At 27.9% G+C, this 21,785-nt stretch overlaps 1 protein-coding gene across 3 annotated transcripts in view; it reads right to left on the bottom strand.

The window, feature by feature from the left end:
- Positions 1-562: 562 nt before the first annotated feature.
- LOC126839951 (uncharacterized) overlaps positions 563-21,785 on the bottom strand; it is a 58,737-nt gene continuing 37,514 nt past the window's right edge. Inside the window, exons 2-6 of one of the 3 annotated variants that reach the window (XM_050575427.1) lie at positions 3,812-3,986; positions 2,569-2,719; positions 1,418-1,485; positions 1,009-1,156; positions 563-721 (exon numbers count right to left, since the gene is read on the bottom strand). In XM_050575427.1, coding sequence (XP_050431384.1) covers positions 645-721; positions 1,009-1,156; positions 1,418-1,485; positions 2,569-2,719; positions 3,812-3,904 — 537 coding nt within the window. In that variant the 5' untranslated portion in view covers positions 3,905-3,986 and the 3' untranslated portion in view covers positions 563-644. Of the gene's footprint in view, positions 722-1,008; positions 1,157-1,417; positions 1,486-2,568; positions 2,720-3,811; positions 4,086-21,785 lie in introns of those variants that run through there. The other 2 variants (XM_050575424.1, XM_050575423.1) reach the window with 2 other exon arrangements.

Genomic DNA, 21,785 nt, shown 5'->3' on the forward strand with positions numbered 1-21,785 from the left:
GTGCCGGTCCCAGATCACGTTCCAACCGTTAAAAGCTTGCCCGGAATTTTGGTACATATAATCGGCCTGTTCCTTTAATCATCACCTACCATTTACCGGACGAACGGTGTACTAATGTATTAAAGGACAGACAAACAAGAATATATTTTTATATGATATATATAACCATAAATTGCTCAAGTTTTTTTCTAGTGAATACTTACTCTTGATTAACGCACTAGTATTCTAATATAATATTGCGGTCTAATATGTTATTTATCATTTGTATATGTTATCTACCATTTGCTCGAGTACCGTGGTTCCCATGGTTACAAACCAAGAGTTTATTTTGGGTTATTATAATTACAAACATTCAATTAATTTACATTTGATTACGTTTGAGGTGAAATTTTCTTAGAGGTGAAATTTTCGAAAAGTACTATGCCAGTTATCTTCGCGGGAGTGTATTCAACAACTTCCCAAAGTTTCATGTCGATCGGATGAATGGTGTACTAATGCATAATGGACAGACAGACAGGTATTCATTTTCATATATTTAGATAAAATAAATACTGACGAAATATAAGAGCAAAATGGTTTATTTTCCAATCAAGAATACAATTTTGTAAGTGACATTTAGTATTACATAGTACATACATGTATTATTATAAAACTGCAAAACTAAAAGTTCTAGTAATGGTACGAATGGCATCATCTATTGTCCCAATAGGATATGTGTATGCTAAAAACACAAAGTATTATACATTTTTTAAACAAACGAAGCAGACCAATTCAACAGCAAATATATTAAGAAAAAATATGTTTTCCACTTGCGAAAGATTATTATCTGATATTTTCGTAATTGAAAAATAATAATGTAAAATTACATAATACATTTCATTTTTATAAAAAATTATATAATTTATAGTTGTGCAATTAATGATAGACTTTATTATTAAAATGCCATTACAATAGTTTTTGAACATTTTTCTCAACATATGTATTAAATAATTTTCTATTGTATATTACCTGTCAAATCCAATTTCAATTGGCTCTTTCTATCAAGGGATGTCTCCTTATGCACTCTTCCTCTTATTTCATGAGTGATAAAACTTAATTGATTAAAGTTTATACCATTCGTATGTCCATTTCTTAGAAATAATGTTTCTGCATATTCCTATTTTTTATCAGAACAAAAACAGGCATTAAAATGTGTATTAAAATTTACAATTAAAACATTTTAATGTACATGTTACAAACATAAGATTCATTTTCTAAAACAATAATTCACATTTTGCAAATAACAGCAAAAACCTCAGAATATTCATAACCAATTTTACATAGAATAATTGAAAGTTTAAATACTTTAAACATCCCCCCGAAAAACCACCTAACCAACCTTTAAACGGTATTATAGTAATTTTAGTTTTTTATTTACCTTCTCCCTATCGTCACCTACAATAAATCTAACGATCCAGATACAATCTATTTTCGAATACTGACGATCTGAAAAAACAAAATTTTAAATATATTCTTAAAAAATCAGATTAATTGTAATATTGTGTTACAATATTTTTATTTTTAATCATTATAGCAACTCTATAAATCACAAATTTTATCTAGTTGGTACTGGGTACTAGGAGTACTAGTTGGTACCATATGAGTCTTATAGTTTGTACTAGTCCTTTAGGATAAAATCGCTTTTAAATAAACGCTTTGATACTAAATTATAAACACTGCACCTGACTTTAATTCTTTCTTGCTAATAAGTAATATATTATGTAAAGATAATATTTTATTGTTTTCTCCAATATAGTATAAGATTTACTTTTACTTTCAATGCTGGAGACTCAATTATTCTTTAGAAAAATACAAGAAATAAGTATACAAATTAAGGATCTATGTAAAGGTTTTTTAGATGCGTTTTGTTATGTTTATTGTCAATCTAGTAAAATAGAAGAATAATAGAGATATGAAAAATATAACTTAAAAAGTATGTAGAGTTAGTGTGAGATTGTTCTAATGGAAGAAGTATATAATACATAAATATTATTTTTATTGAGTATAAGCGATTATAATTTAAATTATGGAGTACAAACGGATGAAACATAAATCACCGACCATTCCAACTAAATTTAACAAAAGTACAGTGGGGTCGGGGCTTAATGGGGACGGGGAAGTCACAAGTTTACAGGAATTATTACAGCTGAATGTAATAAAATCACTTTCGCATAAACGCTTCGATGCAAATCAGTGATTAGTATTTTCAAACCAGTATAGTCCAAACTGATCACATTATAAGCCATTAAGGTAAAAACAAATTAAAGTGAAGTGCAGTGTTTACAAATTAGCGTCAAAGCGTTTATTTGAAATTGATTTAATCCAAAAGGACTAGTACAGTAGGTCGTGGTATAATGGAATCAAAGCATAGAGGGGACAGAGAGGTCACAAATCTACAGGAATTATCATTAATAAAAGTCATAAAATCACTTACAAATTAACGCTTTGATGCTTATTTGTAAATACTGCACCTCAATATAATACTTTCTAACTAACACATTTGTTGAATATTATCCTATTAATTATTACCTTCACATAATGTTTCAAATTCATTACGGCTGAGGAAATATCCTATTGCCCCTGTTTCCGCTTGTACTTGGTCAGCTATAGTTTTTGCGTCTTCGTGCCTCAAGTAATTCAGTGCGCGAAACATACTAACGACTTTCCCTCGTATTAATGCCTATCGTTATAAGAATAAGAATTAGTCATTTATTTGTATATAACAATTTGCTAATTAAACTAATCCTTCTTTAATTAAATAAAAATGCCTAACTATCAGTAATATTATATGGCTTGCGAATTTGTTTAGCATTATAACATAAATTGTATAGTAGTTAAAGTATATTTTTTTGTTATTGTTATCAATAATTGGTTATAAGGGAAAATATTACTTAAAAAACTCTTCGGTGCAGCAATGTAGGTGGTTAAAACATTAAGTGACTTTTCTAATCAATACATTACATTTTATACATTTTTAAGCAACTATCTCAGCATTTTGTATTAAAAATAAATAATAAGTACTCGTTATTCTTACAAGTTGACTTTCACTAGGGCCTTGACCAGCACATTGACATTGCAAAACGTACCATGCAATGCAAATAAATAGCATCATGATTTTCGAATACATTTTAAGTGTTCAAACGATAAACTTGGATACGGAATATGACGATTTTATAATGTTATGGGAATATTGTATTCTTGCTTGATGACTGTGATTCAAATAGTGGTTTTCCGAACAACCACAGTACTTAATATAAGAAAATTTACTTGAAGAATGCAAACAGTACCATGTCTGTAGGTGTTGATCCGTGCAATTTGTTTTAAGCAACAGATACTTTTGAATATTTTTATTTGCGTTGTATGACATACTTAATACACGCAATTCCTTACTGTTATTTTTTTACGTACATACTCGTATTAATGCCTATCGTTATAAGAATAAGAATTAGTCATTTATTTGTATATAACAATTTGCTAATTAAACTAATCCTTCTTTAATTAAATAAAAATGCCTAACTACCAAACATATTATATGGCTTGCGATTTTTTTTAGCATTATAACATAAATTTCATAATAGTTAAATTTTGTTTTGTTATTGTAATCAATAATTGGTTATAAGGGAAAATATTTCTTTAAAAACTCTGGTGCAAAAATGGAGGGGGTTAAAACATAAAATGACTTTTCGATCAATACATTACATTTTGTACATTGTTAAGCAACTATCTCAGCATTTTTTATTAATCATAAATAATAAGTCCTCGTTATGCTTACTTTTTGACTCTCATTAGGTTTTCTATCAAAACCTTGACATTGCAAAACGTACCATGCAATGCAAATAAATAGCATCATGATTTTCGAATACATTTTAAGTGTTCAAACGATAAACTTGGATACAGAATGTTAAATTATTAGTTTTAGCAGTTAAAAGCCGTTGTGAAAACGAGACCTATGACGATTTTATAATGTTATGGGAATATTGTATTCTTGCTTGACGACTGTGATTCAAATAGTGGTTTTCCGAACAACCACAGTACTTAATATAAGAAAATTTACTTGAAGAATGCAAACAGTACCATGTCTGTAGGTGTTGATCCGTGCAAATTGTTTTAAGCAACAGATACTTTTGAATATTTTTATTTGCGTTGTATGACATACTTAATACACGCAATTCCTTACTGTTATTTTTTTACGTACATACTACATTATACTGTTTACTCATGTGCAAAATATATGCATATATTGTCAACGTTTATCGATAGTGTCCCATCTAAAGAATATATCTAGAATGGGACATTAACACAAACAAACAATTATCTTAAAAATCTTTTGTTACCGTCAAACGGGCCATCATAGGGCATTATGGGTAATTTGGGGCATTGGTCGAATATATTATATTTAAATGTATATTTTTTTACACATATGCCCCAAGTTGGCTCATTTGACGGTAACCTTTTGTTGGAGAAAAACTTTGAAAAATAAACCTAATACCTTAAAGAGCGGTCACATATTTTTTCCTTTGGAACGGTTTACTCGAGTATAATCTCTATACATCCGAAATAGTTTGCGATTGGTACTTTGACGGTTTTTCGACTTTAACTCACTAGAGCTTAGCGAAAAACGGTCTTATCAAAGCGCAATTTTTTTAGAACATTTATTAGGCATGCCTCTATTCATAAATAGCCTCAAATCAAATTTCGATAGTCCTGCAACCCGACCCCCTCCCCGCCACAAGGATTGAATTTTTTTGCATTTTAGACTCAAGAGCTTAAAATTAGACTGAATAAACAGACCTATATATCTGTAAATTGTAGAAAAAGAAATAAATCAACAGAAGGCAAACTACAAAATAATAATTTTTTGTATGACATATACAGGGTGATTTTTTTATCATGAACCACTCAATATCTCATAGAGTTTCGGATAACTAATTATAAAGTTATAAGAGTTTTAAACTAAAGTTTGGAGGGAATGTGTGGTCGGGAAATGAGCGCAGATAAAAAAAATACTACACTCCACATTTTATTCAATTTATTAACAACAATTCCTGCAGACCTCTGACCTCCTGTCCTCTCCCTCTATGTTTTGATTCCATTATGCTTATACTCTACTGTCCTTGTCCTCTCAGATAAAATCACTTTCAAATTAACGCTTTGATGCTTATTTGTAAATACAGCACCTCAATATAGTACTCTCTTACTTTGTAGGTTTACACTGTTCTTTATTTGGACGATTGCAGTAGAAGGCGCAAAGCTGATTAGGTATTGGATTTTTATGATGTATTTTTTTATTGTTAAAGAAAATTCCCTCCTCCCCCCCCCAAAAAAAAAAGGAGAAATTGCACTTCGAAAGCTGTAGTTAATTTCTAGATTGTTATAATATGTGAGAGAGTTAAAATTGTTCGAGATCCCCCTATGCCAAATCTAAAAAAAAATAATTTGTTGATTTCCACTTATTTTTATTTTTTTAATTTAATATATTTTGTTTAATGATCATGACTGAAATTTTAAACATTTTTGACTACAAAATAATACAATTGTATATAATATAGTATATTTGTAATTGTACAATAAAAAAAACATTGGCTAAGCGTAACTGAAGAATTAACAGGGTTAAAGAAAATGGTCTGTAATTATACCTATCATGAAAAAACTCAAAACCTATTAGAACTATGGTTTTTCTAGGAGCACAATTCATTTTTAGTTGGACTGAGTTATTAAATATTTGGTCTAATTCAAAATACGCCTATTTTAGAGGCTCAATACATTTCTAGTTCAAAACATTAAAAAAAATATTGGTTCCAACAAGGCATTTAGTTAGGTCAAAAAAAAATAATCGTGTCATTTAATAGCACCAGCTATTATAATATTTTGCGTAGGAGGTTGGTATACAAATAAATAGTAAAGATATGTCAAATATATGTTTAATGGTGATTACAGATGATTCATTAAATTTAGGATCCATTTTTTTTTACTAAAAGAATTCTAATTGTTAGTTTTTTTTTTTAAACATTTACAATTACTAAATTTAGCTGTTTATGTCAAAAAAATATGATATACATTATTTAACAAATATTATTCAAACTATATGGAAACCGAGTTATTAAAGTATGACGCAAATAGCGATGTTTTTTGGAAAAAAACAGCAGTTTATCTGAAAAACACCCAAGGCTGATTAAACAATTCGTTAGCTGTAAACAACTTTGGTTATCGTTGCATAAAAATATTATCCAATATTTCAAATATTCCTGATATTTTTCAAACACAATGAAACGAAATGTTAGGGATTAAGTTACCCTCTGAAAAATACAAAATTGGTCCCACTTTAACTATGGTTAATATAACGGCACAATACATTTTAGTTGGACTGAGTGTTTAAAAATTTGGTCTAAATTAAAATACGCATAATATATTATATATTATTTAACCTATAAACTAAGATAATTAAAATACCCTATGAAAAAAGTTGGTCAAACTACAACTATAGTGACTAAAAGGGCACAATATATTTCTAGTTCAAAAAACTAAGTACAATCGATTCTAAAAATCATTTAGTTAAGCCAACTAGAAATTGATCGTGTTTCTATTTAAATTATACTTTATATTTGCACCAGCTAATAATTTATTCTGTGCAGGAGGGTGGTATACAAATTAATAGTAAAGATATATCATATTATTGTTTTATGGTGAATACAGATGATTCATTAAATATAGAACACTTTTTTTTCGATATTAACTATAATTTTTAAATTTTTTTCAACAATTATAATTACTTAATTCGGATATTTATGTCAAAAAAATATTTAAATAAATATAATATATATTATTTATCAAATGTTATTCCAATTATATTCAAATTTGGTCTAAATTTAAATACTCTTATGGTTAGGTTAACACAATCGTTGCGTGAAAATATTGTCCAATATTTCAAATATTCCTGATATATTTCAACAAAATGAATCGAAATGTGAAATTTATTATTTAACTTTAATTAATTAAGGGGATTAATTTACCCTCTGAAAAATACAAAGTTGGTCCAATTATAACTATGGTTACTTAAAGAGCACAATACATTTCTAGTTGAATTGAGTTATTAAAACTTTGGTCTAAATTTAAATACGCTTATTATAGGGGCTCAATATATTTCTAGTTAAAAAAAACTAAGTAAAAAGTGGTTTTAACAAATCATTTAGTTAAGCCAATTAGAAATTAATCGTGTTTCTACATTAACTATATTTTATATTTGCACCAACTAATGATATATTCTGCACAGGAGGGTGGTATACAAATAAATAGTAAAGATATGTCAAATGTATGTTTTATGGCGACTACAGATGATTCATTAAATAAAGAACACTATTTTTTCTATTTTAATTCTGATTTTTATATTGCCTTTTTTTTAACATTTACAATTACTTAATTCGGATATTTATGTCAAATAAATATAACATACATTATTTAGTAAATATTATTTAAACTATATGGAAATTGAGCTATAATTATTTGACGCAAATGGCAATGTTATTTGGAAAAAACAGCAGTTTATCTAAAAACACCCAATGCTGATTAAATATTTCGTTAGCTGTAAACAACTTTGGTTATCTTTGCATATAATATTGTCCAATATTTCAAATATTCCTGATATTTTTCTAACACAATAAGGAAAAAAGTTTAATATATTATTTAACCTTTAAACTATGGTGAATAAAATTACCCTTTGAAAGTAGGTCCAAATAAAACTATGGTTAATATAACGGTACAATAATTTCTGGTTGGACTACATTATTGAAAATTTGGTCTAAATTTAAATACGCTTATGGTAGGGGTTCAATTTATTTCTGGTTCAAAAAACTAAGTAAAAGTGGTTCTAACAAATCATTTAGTTAAGCCAACTAGAAATGAATCGTGTTTCTACATTAAGTATATTTTAGATTTAAACCAGCTAATAATTTATTCTGCGTAAGAGGTTGGTATACAAACAAATTGTAAAGATACGTCAAATGTATGTTTTATGGTGAACACAGATGATTCATAAAATATAGGACCCATTATTTCTATAATAAATCTAATTTTTAATTTTTCTTTCTTTTAAGCATTTTCAATTACTAAACTTGGATAATAGTGTGTTAAAAGAACATTCAAATAAATAAAATATACATTTTTTATCAAATGTTATTCAAACTATTTGGAAACCGAGTTATTAAGGTGTGACGACAATGGCAATGTTATTTGGAAAACAACAGCAGTCTATATAAAAAACACCTAAGGCTGATAAAACAAATCATAAGCAAAAAACAAATTTGGTTATCGTTGTATGAAAATATTGTCCATTATTTCAAATATTCCTGATTTATTTCGAACACAATGACTCGAAACGTTAGGGATTAAGTTACCCTCTGAAAAATACAAAATTGATCCCACTCTAACTATGGTTAATATAACGGCAAAATACATATCTAGTTGGACTGAGTTTTTAGAAGTTTGGCTAAATTAAAATACGCTTATTATAGTTGCCTAATAAATTTCTAGTTCCAAAAACTAAAAAAAAAAATTGTTTCTACAAAACACTTAGTTAGGTCAATATAAATGAATCATGTCACTACATTGTATATATTTTAGGTTGCACCAGCTATTTTGTTTTTCTGCGTAGGAGGGTAGTATACAAATAAATAGTAAAAATCTTTCAAATATTAGTTTTATAGTGAAAATGGATGACTTATTAAATATAGGACATAAAATAATTGTAATTTTTAGTTTTTCTTTTTTGAAACATTTATAATTACTAAATTTGGATATTAACGTGTTAAAAAAATATTCAATATATTATAATATACATTATTTAACAAAAGTTATTCAAACTATATAGAAACTAGGTCATAAAAGTATGCAATGGCAATGTTATTTGGAAAACAACAGCAGTTTATCTAAAAAACATCTAAGCCTAATAAAACATTGCGTTAGCCGTAAACTAATTTGGTTCTCGTTGCATAAAAATATTGTCCAATATTTCAAATATTCCTGATATATTTCGAACACAATGAATCAAAATGTTTAACATATTATTTAATTTGAAAATTAGGGGATTAGGTTATCCTCTGAAAAATATAATGTTGGTCAAACAAATCATAAGCAAAAAACAAATTTGGTTATCGTTGTATGAAATTATTGTTCAATATTTTTAATATTCTTGATTTTTTTCGAACACACAAGATAAAACCGTCAAACATATAATTTATCCAATAAATTAAGGTGATTATGTTACGCTCTGAAAGATACAAAGTTAGTCTAACTTAAACTATGGTTTTTCTAAGGGCAAAATACACATCTAGTTGGACTGAGTGTTTAGAAGCTTAGTCTAAATTAAAATATGCTTATAAAAGTTGCCTAATAAACTTCTAGTTCCAAAAACTGAAGAAAAAGTTGTTTCTAAAAACACTTAGTTAGGTCAAAATAAATTAATTATGTCACTACATTATATATATTTTAGGTTGCACCAGCTATTTTATTTTTCTGCGTAGGAGGGTAGTACAAAAATAAATAGTAAAGAAATATCAAGTATATGTTTTGTGGTGAATACAGATGATTCATTAAATTTATGACCCATTTTTTTTTACTAAACAAATTTTTATTTTTAGATTGCCTTTTCTTTCAACATATACATTTACTTAATTCGGATATTTATGTCAAAAAAGTATTCAAATAAATTGTATATATATTATTTATCAAATGTTATTCAAACTATATGGAAACTTAAAGTATGACGACAACGGCAATGTTATTTGGAAAACAACAGCTGTTTATCAAAAAAACACCAAAGGCTGATAAAACATTTCGTTAGCAGTAAACAATTTTGGATATCGTTGCTTGAAAATATTGTCCAATATTTCAAATATTCCTGATATATTTCAACAAAATGTTTAATATATTATTTAATTTGAAAATTAGGGGATTAAGTTACCCTCTGAAAAATATAATGTTGGTCAAATTAAAACTATGGTTAATATAACGGCATTTTACATTTCTAGCTGGACTGAGTTTTTAAATGTTTGGTCTAAATTAAAATACGCTTATGGTAGGGCTCAATATATTTCTAGTTAAAAAGTTAAGTACATGTGGTCCTTACAAACCATTTAGTTATACCAACTAGAAATTAATAGTGTCTCTACATTAAATATATTTTAGATTTTCACAAGCTAATAAATTACTTTGCATAGGAGGGTGGTATAAAAATAAATATTAAAGATTAATCTTATCATATTATTGTTTTATGGTGAATACAGTTGATTCATTAAATATAGGACACTATTTTTTATATCATTACTCTAATTTTTAGTTTTTCTTTTTTCAGAAATTACAATTCCTAAATTTAAATATTTCTAAATATGTCTAGTTCAAAAAAGTAAAAATAAAGTGGTTCTAACAAAACATGTTTAGCCAACTAGAAATTGATTGAGTCTCTACATTAAATATATTTTAGATTTGCACACCTACTCTAAATTATTCTGCACGGGAGGGTGATATACAAATAAATAATAAAGATATGTCAAATATATATATTTTATGGTGAATACAGATAATTCACCATAATAAATGATTTTTTTATCAAGAACCACACAATATTTTATAGAGTTAAATAAGAAATAAAAAATGTTTCATAATGTTTTTATACAATGTAATCTTAATTTTTCACGATTGTTTTTGTTTTTAGCCCTCTTCAAATTTATTTTTTTGATGGCAACTTTAAAAACTTAAATGGTATATATTTTATTAACTTTTTAAATTGATAATAATAGAGTTTTTAAGTTAGGCTGGGAGGGAAAGTGTGGCCGGGAAATGCACGCAGAAAAAAAATATACCACACTCCACCTTTCCTCCTGCCCTAAATTTGAGACATCAATAACTTTAAAAATAGTTATCCAAATATGGTTATCGATCAGTCAAAATGTTTAGTACATTATTTTCAATTTAAAAAGGTAATGAAATGTATGCGTTACCATTTACCATTTAAAAAAATACTACACTCTTCTTTTTATTCACTTTCATCACTTTTATTTATAACAATTCCTTCAGACCTCTGACCTCTCCGTCCCCTCGATGTTATAATTCTATTATGCTTATACTCTACTGTACTTGTCCTCTCAGATAAAATCACTTTTAAATTACCACATTGACAATTATATGTAAATACAGCACCTCAATTTAATCATTTCTAAATTTGCTGATTTACACTGTGCTTGGTTTGGGCTGTACTGGCTTAAAAATACTAACTTCTGATCACCATCAAAGCATTTTTTCAAAAGTGATTTTATCAACTTCACGTTTAAAAATATCCTGTAAACCTGTGACCTGAGCGTCCCCACAAAGACCAGACCCCACCATGCTCCGTCCCCACAAATCCTTGACCCTACTGTCCAGGCTTTCAAGTTTTCTTATCGAAAAACATTTCCAATTGATAAATTTGGAAATATGTGTATCAAAAAACATTCAAAATAATATAATATACATTATTTAACAAATGTTATTTAAACTATATAGGAAATAGGTTATAAAAGTATGACGCAAACAGCAATTTTATTTGGAAAACAACAGCAGTTAATCCAAAAATCAAGGCTGATAAAACATTTCGTTAGCAGTAAACAATTTTGGTTATCGTAGCATGAAAATATTGTCCATTATTTCAAATATTCCTGAATTATTTCGAACACAATGAATCGAAATGTTAAATATATTATTGAACTTAAATATTAAAGAGATTAAGTTACCATCTAAAAAATACATAGTTGGTCAAAGTAAAACTATAGTTAATATAACGGCACATTACATTTCTAGTTGGATTGAGTTATTAAAAATTTTGGTCTTAATAAAAATAAGCTAATTATGGAGGCTCAATATATTTCTAGTTCAAAAAACTAAGTAAAAGTGGTTTTAACAAATCATTTAATCAAGCCAACTAGAAATTAATCGAGTTTCTACATTAAATGTAATTTTCATTTGCACCAGCTAATCATTTATTCTGCGCAGGAGGGTGGTATACAAATAAATAGTAAAGAAATATCATATTATTGTTTTATGGTGAATACAGATGATTCATTAAATATAGAACACTATTTTTTTCTATATTAATTATAATTTTTAGATTCCCTTTTTTTTCAAAATTTATAATTACTTAATTCGGATATTTATGTCAAAAAAATATTTAAATAAATATAATATATATTATTTATCAAATGTTATTCCAATTATATGAAAACCGAGCTATTAAAGTATGACGCAAACAGCAATTTTATTTGGAAAACAACATAATAATATATTATATATAATATAATAACATTATATATAATTATAATATAGTAATTATAATATTACAATTATTATATATTAATTCTAATTTTTAGATTGTCCTTTTTTTGAACATTTACAATTACTTAATTCGGATATTTATGCCAAAAAAATATTCAAATAAATATAATATACATTATTTAACAAATTATTCAAACTATATAGAAACTAGGTCATAAAAGTAGGAAGGCAATATCAATGTAATTTGGAAAACAACAGCAGTTTATCTAAAAACACCTAAGCCTGATAAAACATTTTGTTAGCAGTAAACAATTTTGGTTATCGTAGCATGAAAATATTGTCCATTATTTCAAATATTCCTGATTTATTTCGGACACAATGAATCGAAATGTTAGGGATTAAGTTCTCCCTCTGAAAAATACAAAAGTGGTCCCACTCTAACTATGGTTAATATAACGGCACAATACATTTTAGTTGGACTGAGTTTTTAGAAGTTTGGTCTAAATTAAAATACGCTTATTATAGGGGCTCAATATATTTCTAGTGAAAAAGTTAAGTACATGTGGTTCTTACAAACCATTTAGTTATGCCTATAACTAGAAAATAATAGTGTCTCTACATTAAATATATTTTAGATTTGCACCAGCTGTTAAATTATTTTGCATAGGAGGGTGGTATAAAAATAAATTACCCTCTGAAAAATATAATGTTGGTCAAATTAAAACTATGGTAACGTTTCTAGTTGGGCTAATTATTACAAATTTGGTCTTAATTTAAATACGCTTATTGTAGGGGTTCAATATATTTCTGGTTTAAAAGTTAAATAAAAGTGGTTCTAACAAATCGTTTTGTTAAGCCAACTAGAAATTAATCGTGTTTCTACATTAACTATATTTTATATTTGCACCAGCTAACTTATATTTGCAACTTTTATAATTGCTAAATTTGAATATTTAGGTCAAAAAAAATTTCAAATAAATATAATATACATTATTTAACAAATATTATTTAAACTATATGGAAACCGAGTTATTAAAGTATGACGCAAATAGCGATGTTTTTTGGAAAACAACAGCAGTGTATCTGAAAAACACCCAAAGCTGATTAAACAATTCGTTAGCTGTAAACAACTTTGGTTATCGTTGCATAAAAATATTGTCCAATATTTCAAATATTCCTGATATTTTTCTAACACAATAAGGCAAAAAGTTAATTGTATTGTTTAACCTATAAACTAAGGTAATTAAATTACCCTCTGACAAATTCAAAGTTGGTCCAAATAAAACTTTGGGTAACATAACGGCACAATACATTTTAGTTGGACTGAGTGTTTAAAAATTTGGTCTTAATTAAAATACGCTTATTATAGGGGCTCAATATATTTCTAGTTCAAAAAACTAAATACAATTGGTTCTAACTAATCATTTATTAAGCCAACTAGAAATTAATCGTGTTTCTACTTTAAATATATTTTAGATTTAAACCAGCTAATAATTTATTCTGCGTAAGAGGTTGGTATACAAACAAATTGTAAAGATACGTCAAATGTATGTTTTATGGTGAACACAGATGATTCATAAAATATAGGACCCATTTTTCTATAATAAATCTGATTTTTAATTTTAATTTTTTTTAAGCATTTTCAATTACTAAATTTGGATAATAGTGTGTTAAAAGAACAATCAAATAAATAAAATATACATTTTTTAATAAATGTTATTCAGACTCTATGGAAACCGAGTTATTAAGGTGTGACAACAATGCCAATGTTATTTGGAAAACAACAGAAATCTATATAAAAAACACCCATGGCTGATAAAACAATTCGTAAGCAAACAACAATTTTGGTTATCGTAGCATGAAAATATTGTCCATTATTTCAAATATTCCTGATTTATTTCGAACACAATGACTCGAAATGTTAGGGATTAAGTTACCCTCTGAAAAATACAAAATTGATCCCACTCTAACTATGGTTAATATAACGGCAAAATACATATCTAGTTGGACTGAGTTTTTAGAAGTTTGGCTAAATTAAAATACGCTTATTATAGTTGCCTAATAAATTTCTAGTTCCAAAAACTAAAAAAAAAAAATTGTTTCTACAAAACACTTAGTTAGGTCAAAATAAATGAATCATGTCACTACATTATATATATTTTAGGTTGCACCAGCTATTTTGTTTTTCTGCGTAGGAGGGTAGTACACAAATAAATAGTAAAAATCTTTGAAATATTAGTTTTATAGTGAAAATGGATGACTCATTAAATATAGGACATAAAATAATTGTAATTTTTAGTTTTTCTTTTTTGAAACATTTATAATTACTAAATTTGGATATTAACGTGTTAAAAAAATATTCAATATATTATAATATACATTATTTAATAAAAGTTATTCAAACTATATAGAAACTAGGTCATAAAAGTATGAAGTATAAAAGTATGCAATGGCAATGTTATTTGGAAAACAACAGCAGTTTATGTAAAAAACACCTAAGCCTAATAAAACATTGCGTTAGCCGTAAACTAATTTGGTTCTCGTTGCATGAAAATATTGTCTATTATTATTTATTTCATATATTCCTGATATATTTCGAACACAATGAATCAAAATGTTAAATATATTATTTAATTTGAAAATTAGGGGATTAAGTTACCCTCTGAAAAATATAATGTTGGTCAAATTCTTCTTCTCGTGTCCAGTTAAAATTGCCAATAATCACAGTTAGTTATAAAATAGGTAACATATATATAAATCAATAAACAAATAAGTAAATAAATAATAAATAATATTAATGGTCGGTAACTTTGTCAAATCTTATATTGCAGCCAATGTGTAGCTACGTCTATGGCATTCTTGTTTACTTGTACTGAGTCGTCCTTGTTACACTGTGTTGGATTCATGGTACACATGAGTAAGTGTTCATCTGTTTGTCGTTCGCCGCATTCACACTTGTCGTCTTCCTTGTTATTAAGACCCCACTTCACCATGTTTGATCTTGTTCTTGCGACTCCAGTTCTCAATCTATTGATGGTTTTCCATAGGTTCCACTGTAGGTCTGTACCAGGTGGTAGTTGCTGGTTAGGTTGGATGGGGTCATCTAATTCCGCTTCAGCTCTCCATCTTAGTAGTCTAGCCTGGTCTGGGGGGTCTTTGAGTTCAATTGACGAATTAATAAAGCTTTGTCGGGATTTAAGTCTTGTTCTTATAGCTTCATACTTAAACGTGGGGTGTCTATCATCTTCTAGCTGTTTTGCTCCCCATTGAGTACCCGACAGTTTTTTCAGTAGGTTGTTTCTGGTCTGTATTTTCATTTTCGTTTTAATACAATGTTCCTTAAACGTTAGTGTCCTGTCTAATGTTACTCCAAGATAGGCTGGGTAGTCAGTATAGGGTAGTGTATCGCCGAGCCATTTTATGTCTATTCGTTTCTTAGCATCTCTGTTTCTTAAATGGAAACAGCATACTTGTGTCTTATTTGGATTTGGTTTTAGCTGGTTATTAGTGTAATACACGTTCATGGATTCTAGGGTTCTCGTTAATTTATCTTGCACTTTTTCAAATAATATATCCTGGGCTGTAATTGCCAAATCATCCGCATATAGGAAGTGTCTTGTGTCTTCGGGTATAGGTTGGTCATTGGTATGTAGATTAAATAATGTCGGAGCCAGAACACTACCCTGTGGTAGGCCATTTCTTTGTTTCCTCCACCTACTCCATTTATTGTTCAGTGTCACCGTAAAACGACGATTGTGTAGAAGAGACGCGACTATTTGGACCAAATCCCAATCCTTTGTGTGATAATATATTTTTTGTAGTAGAACATTATGATTGACCGTGTCATATGCTGCCGTAAGGTCAACAAAAACAGCACCTGTAATTTTTAGCTTCGATGCAAAGCGAGAAGGTATTGGTTTTACTCTGATGTGGGCTTTTTTTTTCGCTGTATACACTATAACTTTTTTAATACTAGACCAATTCCTTCCAGACCAAAAGTTAGAACTTTTAATGGCTATAATTTCGAGAAAAAGAGTCGGATCGAGTTGAAATGTATAAGAAATAATTATTTGGTATGCCCGCACACGTCAGTTGTGTCAAACTTAAACTATACCCATTTCCCACCCCCCTAGGGGGGTACAATTTATTTTGTTTTTCCGGGTTTTTAGCGGTAATTTTAAAACATTTGGGTTGAAAATTTTCCAGTAGTTGGAACTCATATGTACCCTTAACATATTAAACGGGAAAAAAATTCGGCACCACAGTTTTTTTTTAATTGCCGGGAAACTGTGTTTTCGCAGATTTCGTATATTTTAACAAAAACACCTAAAATCTTTAAAAAAAAATTGATCAACCCATTATAACAATTTTATTTATATCTATGCAGAATGATACTATTAGGTTTTGTGCTCAAGTACCACTTTTGACTTAAAGTTTACACAAATTTATTTTTTTTTTTTTACTAAAAACCCGGTGTACCAGATGTGAGAAACGAACAGACACTAAAAACTACAAGTTGGTAACGTCTATCCGTGTTAGATTAGGTTAGGGCCCAATGATCGGTATCATAATATTGTGTTTATTACATGATATCACAGGCGACCAAATCGTGTAACTGATTGTAGTAGACACTCGATTTATTGGGAAAAAAACCTATCCGTGTACTTATTAAGACACCTTATGATTCTGATACGACAAAACCACTGTAGTTATCTCGTTATTATAGACTGCGTTATATAACCTTACCGAAGGTCAACTATGAGTATATAAGGTCCAACTACCTGCAAATTATGAAGAGGACTGTTGTTTTTTGGATTCAGATTAAGTGTTGGTTTTTATGCAGTATACCGCCTCAAAATGTATTTTTTATTACACAATTTTTTTAAAGGAAAACTTATGTATTGCATATTGTTATACTGTTATTCATTTAAAGAGATTAACGCTTGATTGTTGAAATTGTCTAATATTAGATAATCTGCTTCGTGCTAATTTTAATTTTTTAGTTTATCAACTTGTAGCTCTAATTTTGTATTAAATATTTCATTATTTTATTACTATGTACAGATTAAGATAAATTTTAACAATAATTAAGTCATAAATGAAAATACTTTATTTTATGGCTAGATCAAATCTCGTGAACATTTAACATCATGATACTGCTCCTATGATATTATTAAAAAAACACAATTTTTAAAAACTCCATAAAAGGTTATTGTTAAATAACAGGCAACAGCCGACCGCTAGTGGCTATACACGTTACCTAATAACTAATATTTGTAGGTAAAATTAATTGATTTCTCCATCACAGTACCAGTATACGATTTATTTTAATTTAAATGTAAGAAAATCGATTTTTCTTTAGAAAATAACAAGAAATTAATATACAGGATGAGGCAGTAAAACGGCGATTTTCTAATGTATTTAAATGGTAAAACCCGTTTCACTATCCCACCCTTTACATTTTAAGGATCTATGAAAAGGTTTTTTTAGTTGCATTTTATTTTGTACATTGTCAATCTAGTAAAACAGAAGTATAATATAGCTTTGAAATAATATAATCTGTGAAGTATAAATAGTTTGTGTGAGATTGCTTTAATGGAAGTGTATAATATATAAATATTAATTTTATTGAGAATAAGCGATTATAATTTAAACTATGGAGTACAAATGATTGAACCATGAATCGTCGACCATTCCAACAAAATATACCAAGACATTGTATATGTGTTATTTGGTCCACTAAGTTTTTGCAAAAAAAAAAAACCAGTATAGTGGGGTCGCTGCATAGTGGGGACGGAGCTAGAAAGTTAGAAAGTTTTAAATGAAGGTTCTGTATTCACAAATGAGCATCAAAGCGTTTATTTGAAAGCGATTTTATTCAATTTTGTCACTTTTATTTATAATAATTCTTGTAGACCTGTGACCTCTCCGTTTCCTCATTGCTTTGATTACATTATGCAGATACTCTACTGTACTAGTCCTCTCGGATAAAATGACTTTCAAATTAACGCTTTGATGCTCATTTGTAAATACAGAACCTTCATTTAAAACTTTCTAACTTTGCTGGTTTATACTGTGCTTGGTTTGGACTGTACTGGCTTAAAAATACTAACTACCGATTTGCATCGAAGCGTTTATTCGAAAGTGATTTTATCACTTTCAGATTTAAAAATTCCTGTAAACCTGTGACCTCCCCGTCCCCAATATGCCCCGTCCCAACTATGCTCCGTCCCCACTATGCACGGACCCCACTGTACTGGTTTTCTTAGGGATGGGGTTGGTGAGGCGTCTCCTTCGATCCACGCCTGGTGTCTGGCTAGTACCTACTTATAGGGTTTCGTTCATTACTTATACACACAAATAATAGCCTTTTCATAGAAACGATATTAAACTATAAAACCTACAAACAATTATTCGGTTCGGTAGACACTTCAGAAAGTGACTCCGCGTTTTAGTTTTTATTTGTAAACAATTTACGATTTCCAAGAATGTAACTTAATAGTATTAGTTTGTAATATTGCGAAAAATGTATTTTTTCAACAACAAAAAAAAATAATTGCTGGAAACATATTTTCGTTTCCAAATGTGTATTTAGGCACAACATATAAGGTCGCATGTTCGTTTTGATAGCCAAAAAAATAAAAATTTAGGTCACGACGGTGCTGTTTATGCGAATTTTTTGTTTTTTTTTACCAAAAATGATTTTTTTACCTACAGTAAACTGAATTTTGTGTATAAAAACATTATCAGTTAATGACACATTAACATAATTACAACATTAGGAATCTATAAAATTCATTAATCATTGATCGTTTATTTTTTTCAAGTTCCTATCCGATAATTATCATAAAAGAGATTGCATGTCCACTTATTAAATTTAAAAATTGAAGCTGAAGCTCCCTCCATTGAATTATGTTGTCAGACTTATAAACTAAAATTAAAGTGGTTTCATAAAAATAACTTATAATTTTTTTGTTTTAATTAGTCATCACTAGAAATAGAAATAATGAAAAACAGTGGAGGTTAGGTTGTTATGCGAATTATGCTCTTAGTGGAATCTAAATGTGTGAACGCATTTTTAAAGAAATGTAAATTGGAATCAAAGATATCCAGTAATAAACAAAATACATATATATTATAACTAGACACAGTCAATAGTTACTTATAGTTAGTAGTTTTATGTGTTTGTATTAACTACTGCAATCTTGTCAAATACTACAAGTTACAACAATAAAATATTTAAATATAATTATATCGCTATTTTGGGAAGTTGAATTAAAAGTCACTATACTAATTCATATACATAAACATGCAAAACCCTTATATCTCTAATCATTAGTATTTTATTTTTTAAACTTGCATTTAAATTTTAGTTGAAATCATTGATTGCTAATATTATTTATAATCAGTAAATCTCTTTCTTACACATAACGAATCAATACGTTTTTTTTTTTTATTTTATAAAGTTTTTTTCCACAATTTTTGTATAGCTTTATTATTTTATTCTATGACCCAAAAATTACAAATACCATACGATATTACATTATGGTTTGTCGTTTATCGAAAATAAGTTGTTTTACTTAAACAAATTTTGGCTAGTCGTTTGTTTATTCAAATGTGTGAACTATGTTACATTAACAATGACGAATAACTATTTTGTACGTTAAGATACATAATTATTGTTCAAATTGTTCCAATGTAAACATTTATAGTTAATACATTTTATTTGATTGTAAAGAACATGTACCTATAGTGATACTATTTTTTTAATTGAATCAAATTAAATAATGAAGATGAATTAAAATATTATATTCAGAGATCGGAAAATATGAACACAATGATAAAAAAATGTATTATCTAGAATATAAGACATACGTAGGTGAATGTTTTATAAGTATTGATATTGGTGGTTATACAAAATCATTCTTTGCTACAATATCTGTAACAATATGGTATATTGCCATGCAATAAAATTCAAATGTTCAAACAAGAAAATACGAAAAATGTAGAAATTAAATAAATGTAGTATGTTTCTTTTTAGACCTTTGTTTAACACAAATTATAATATTGCAGACAGGGAAATATAGGACACAGAAAATAAAAATACACTGTGCCTAGATTTTGTTAGATTAATACCGAACATAATTTAAGAGAGCAACTTCTTTTATTAATTTGTAACACTACGAAAAATGTGATTTTTCAACAAAAAAAAAAAGCTCGTTGAAAACATATTATTGTTTCCAAATGTGTATTCAAGCACAAAAATATGCGGTCGCAAATTCGTTTTGATAGCCAAAAAAATAAAAATTTAGATCACGACGGTGCTGTTTATGCGAATTGTTGTTGTTAAAAATATACTATGATAAACAAAAATTTAGGATACGTTATCGCTATGATCTCTATGCGAATAGAAAAACCTGTGTATTATAGTAAATTTCTAAAAAAAAATCATAAATATTCAATAAAGTTAAAATACATTAAGTTGCGTTGTTCAAATAGTCTTTAAATGCAAGATTTTTTGATACTTAAATTTTTACACCCTCCCACGAAATCATATAATTTTTCACTTAAAACTAATTGTAATATTACAAAAATCTAATAAAATTACTTATCCACGCTGAGACGATGTAGAAGAAGAACATATTATGTGTACATTAGCTATGACTCATATTTTCATGTTTCATACAAATGTCAACTTATTTTATAATTTATAAGACATTTTTTTATCTACAGTTAATTGAATTTTGTTTATAAAAATATTATCAGTTTATGAAAAATTAACAGCATTAAAACATTAGGAATCTATAAAGTTCAATAATCAAAAATCGTTTTTTTTTTCAAGTCCATGATTACATGTACACTTATTAAATTTAAAAATTAAAGCTGAAGCTACCTCCAATGAATTATGTTGTCAGACTTATAAACTAAAAATAAAGTGGTTTCATAAAAATGACTCATAATTTTTTTTTCTTTAGTCATCACTAGAAATAGAAATAATGAAAAAGTGGAGGTTAGGTTGTTATGCTAATTATGCTCTTAGTGGAATCTAAATGTGTGAACGCATTTTTAAAGAAATGTAAATTGGAATCAAAGATATCCAGTAATAAACAAAATACATATATATTATAACTAGACACAGTCAATAGTTAATCTGTATACACTGTAACTTTTTTAAAACTGGACGAATTCCTTCGAGTAGCAACTCTATAAATCACAATTTTCATCTAGTTGGTGCTTTGGATGGGGTGGGTAAATGTTAAAAAAGTTTACTCCTTTACGGTCGAAATTTGACTTTTTAATTTTAATTTAAATGTTAGCAACTCAATTTTTCTTTAGAACACAACAAGAAATTAAAATACAGGGTGGGTCAGTAAAACGGGTGATTTTCCAATTTATTTAAATGGAAAAATCGCCTGTTTCACTGCCCTACCATTTACAATTTAAGGATC

This window comes from Adelges cooleyi, unplaced genomic scaffold (assembly GCF_023614345.1).
Source record: "Adelges cooleyi isolate 19-005CV unplaced genomic scaffold, UGA_ACOO_1.1 ACOO_flye_CR_arks_rails_tigmint_CR_PRNA_31, whole genome shotgun sequence".
Lineage (NCBI taxonomy): Eukaryota > Metazoa > Arthropoda > Insecta > Hemiptera > Adelgidae > Adelges > Adelges cooleyi.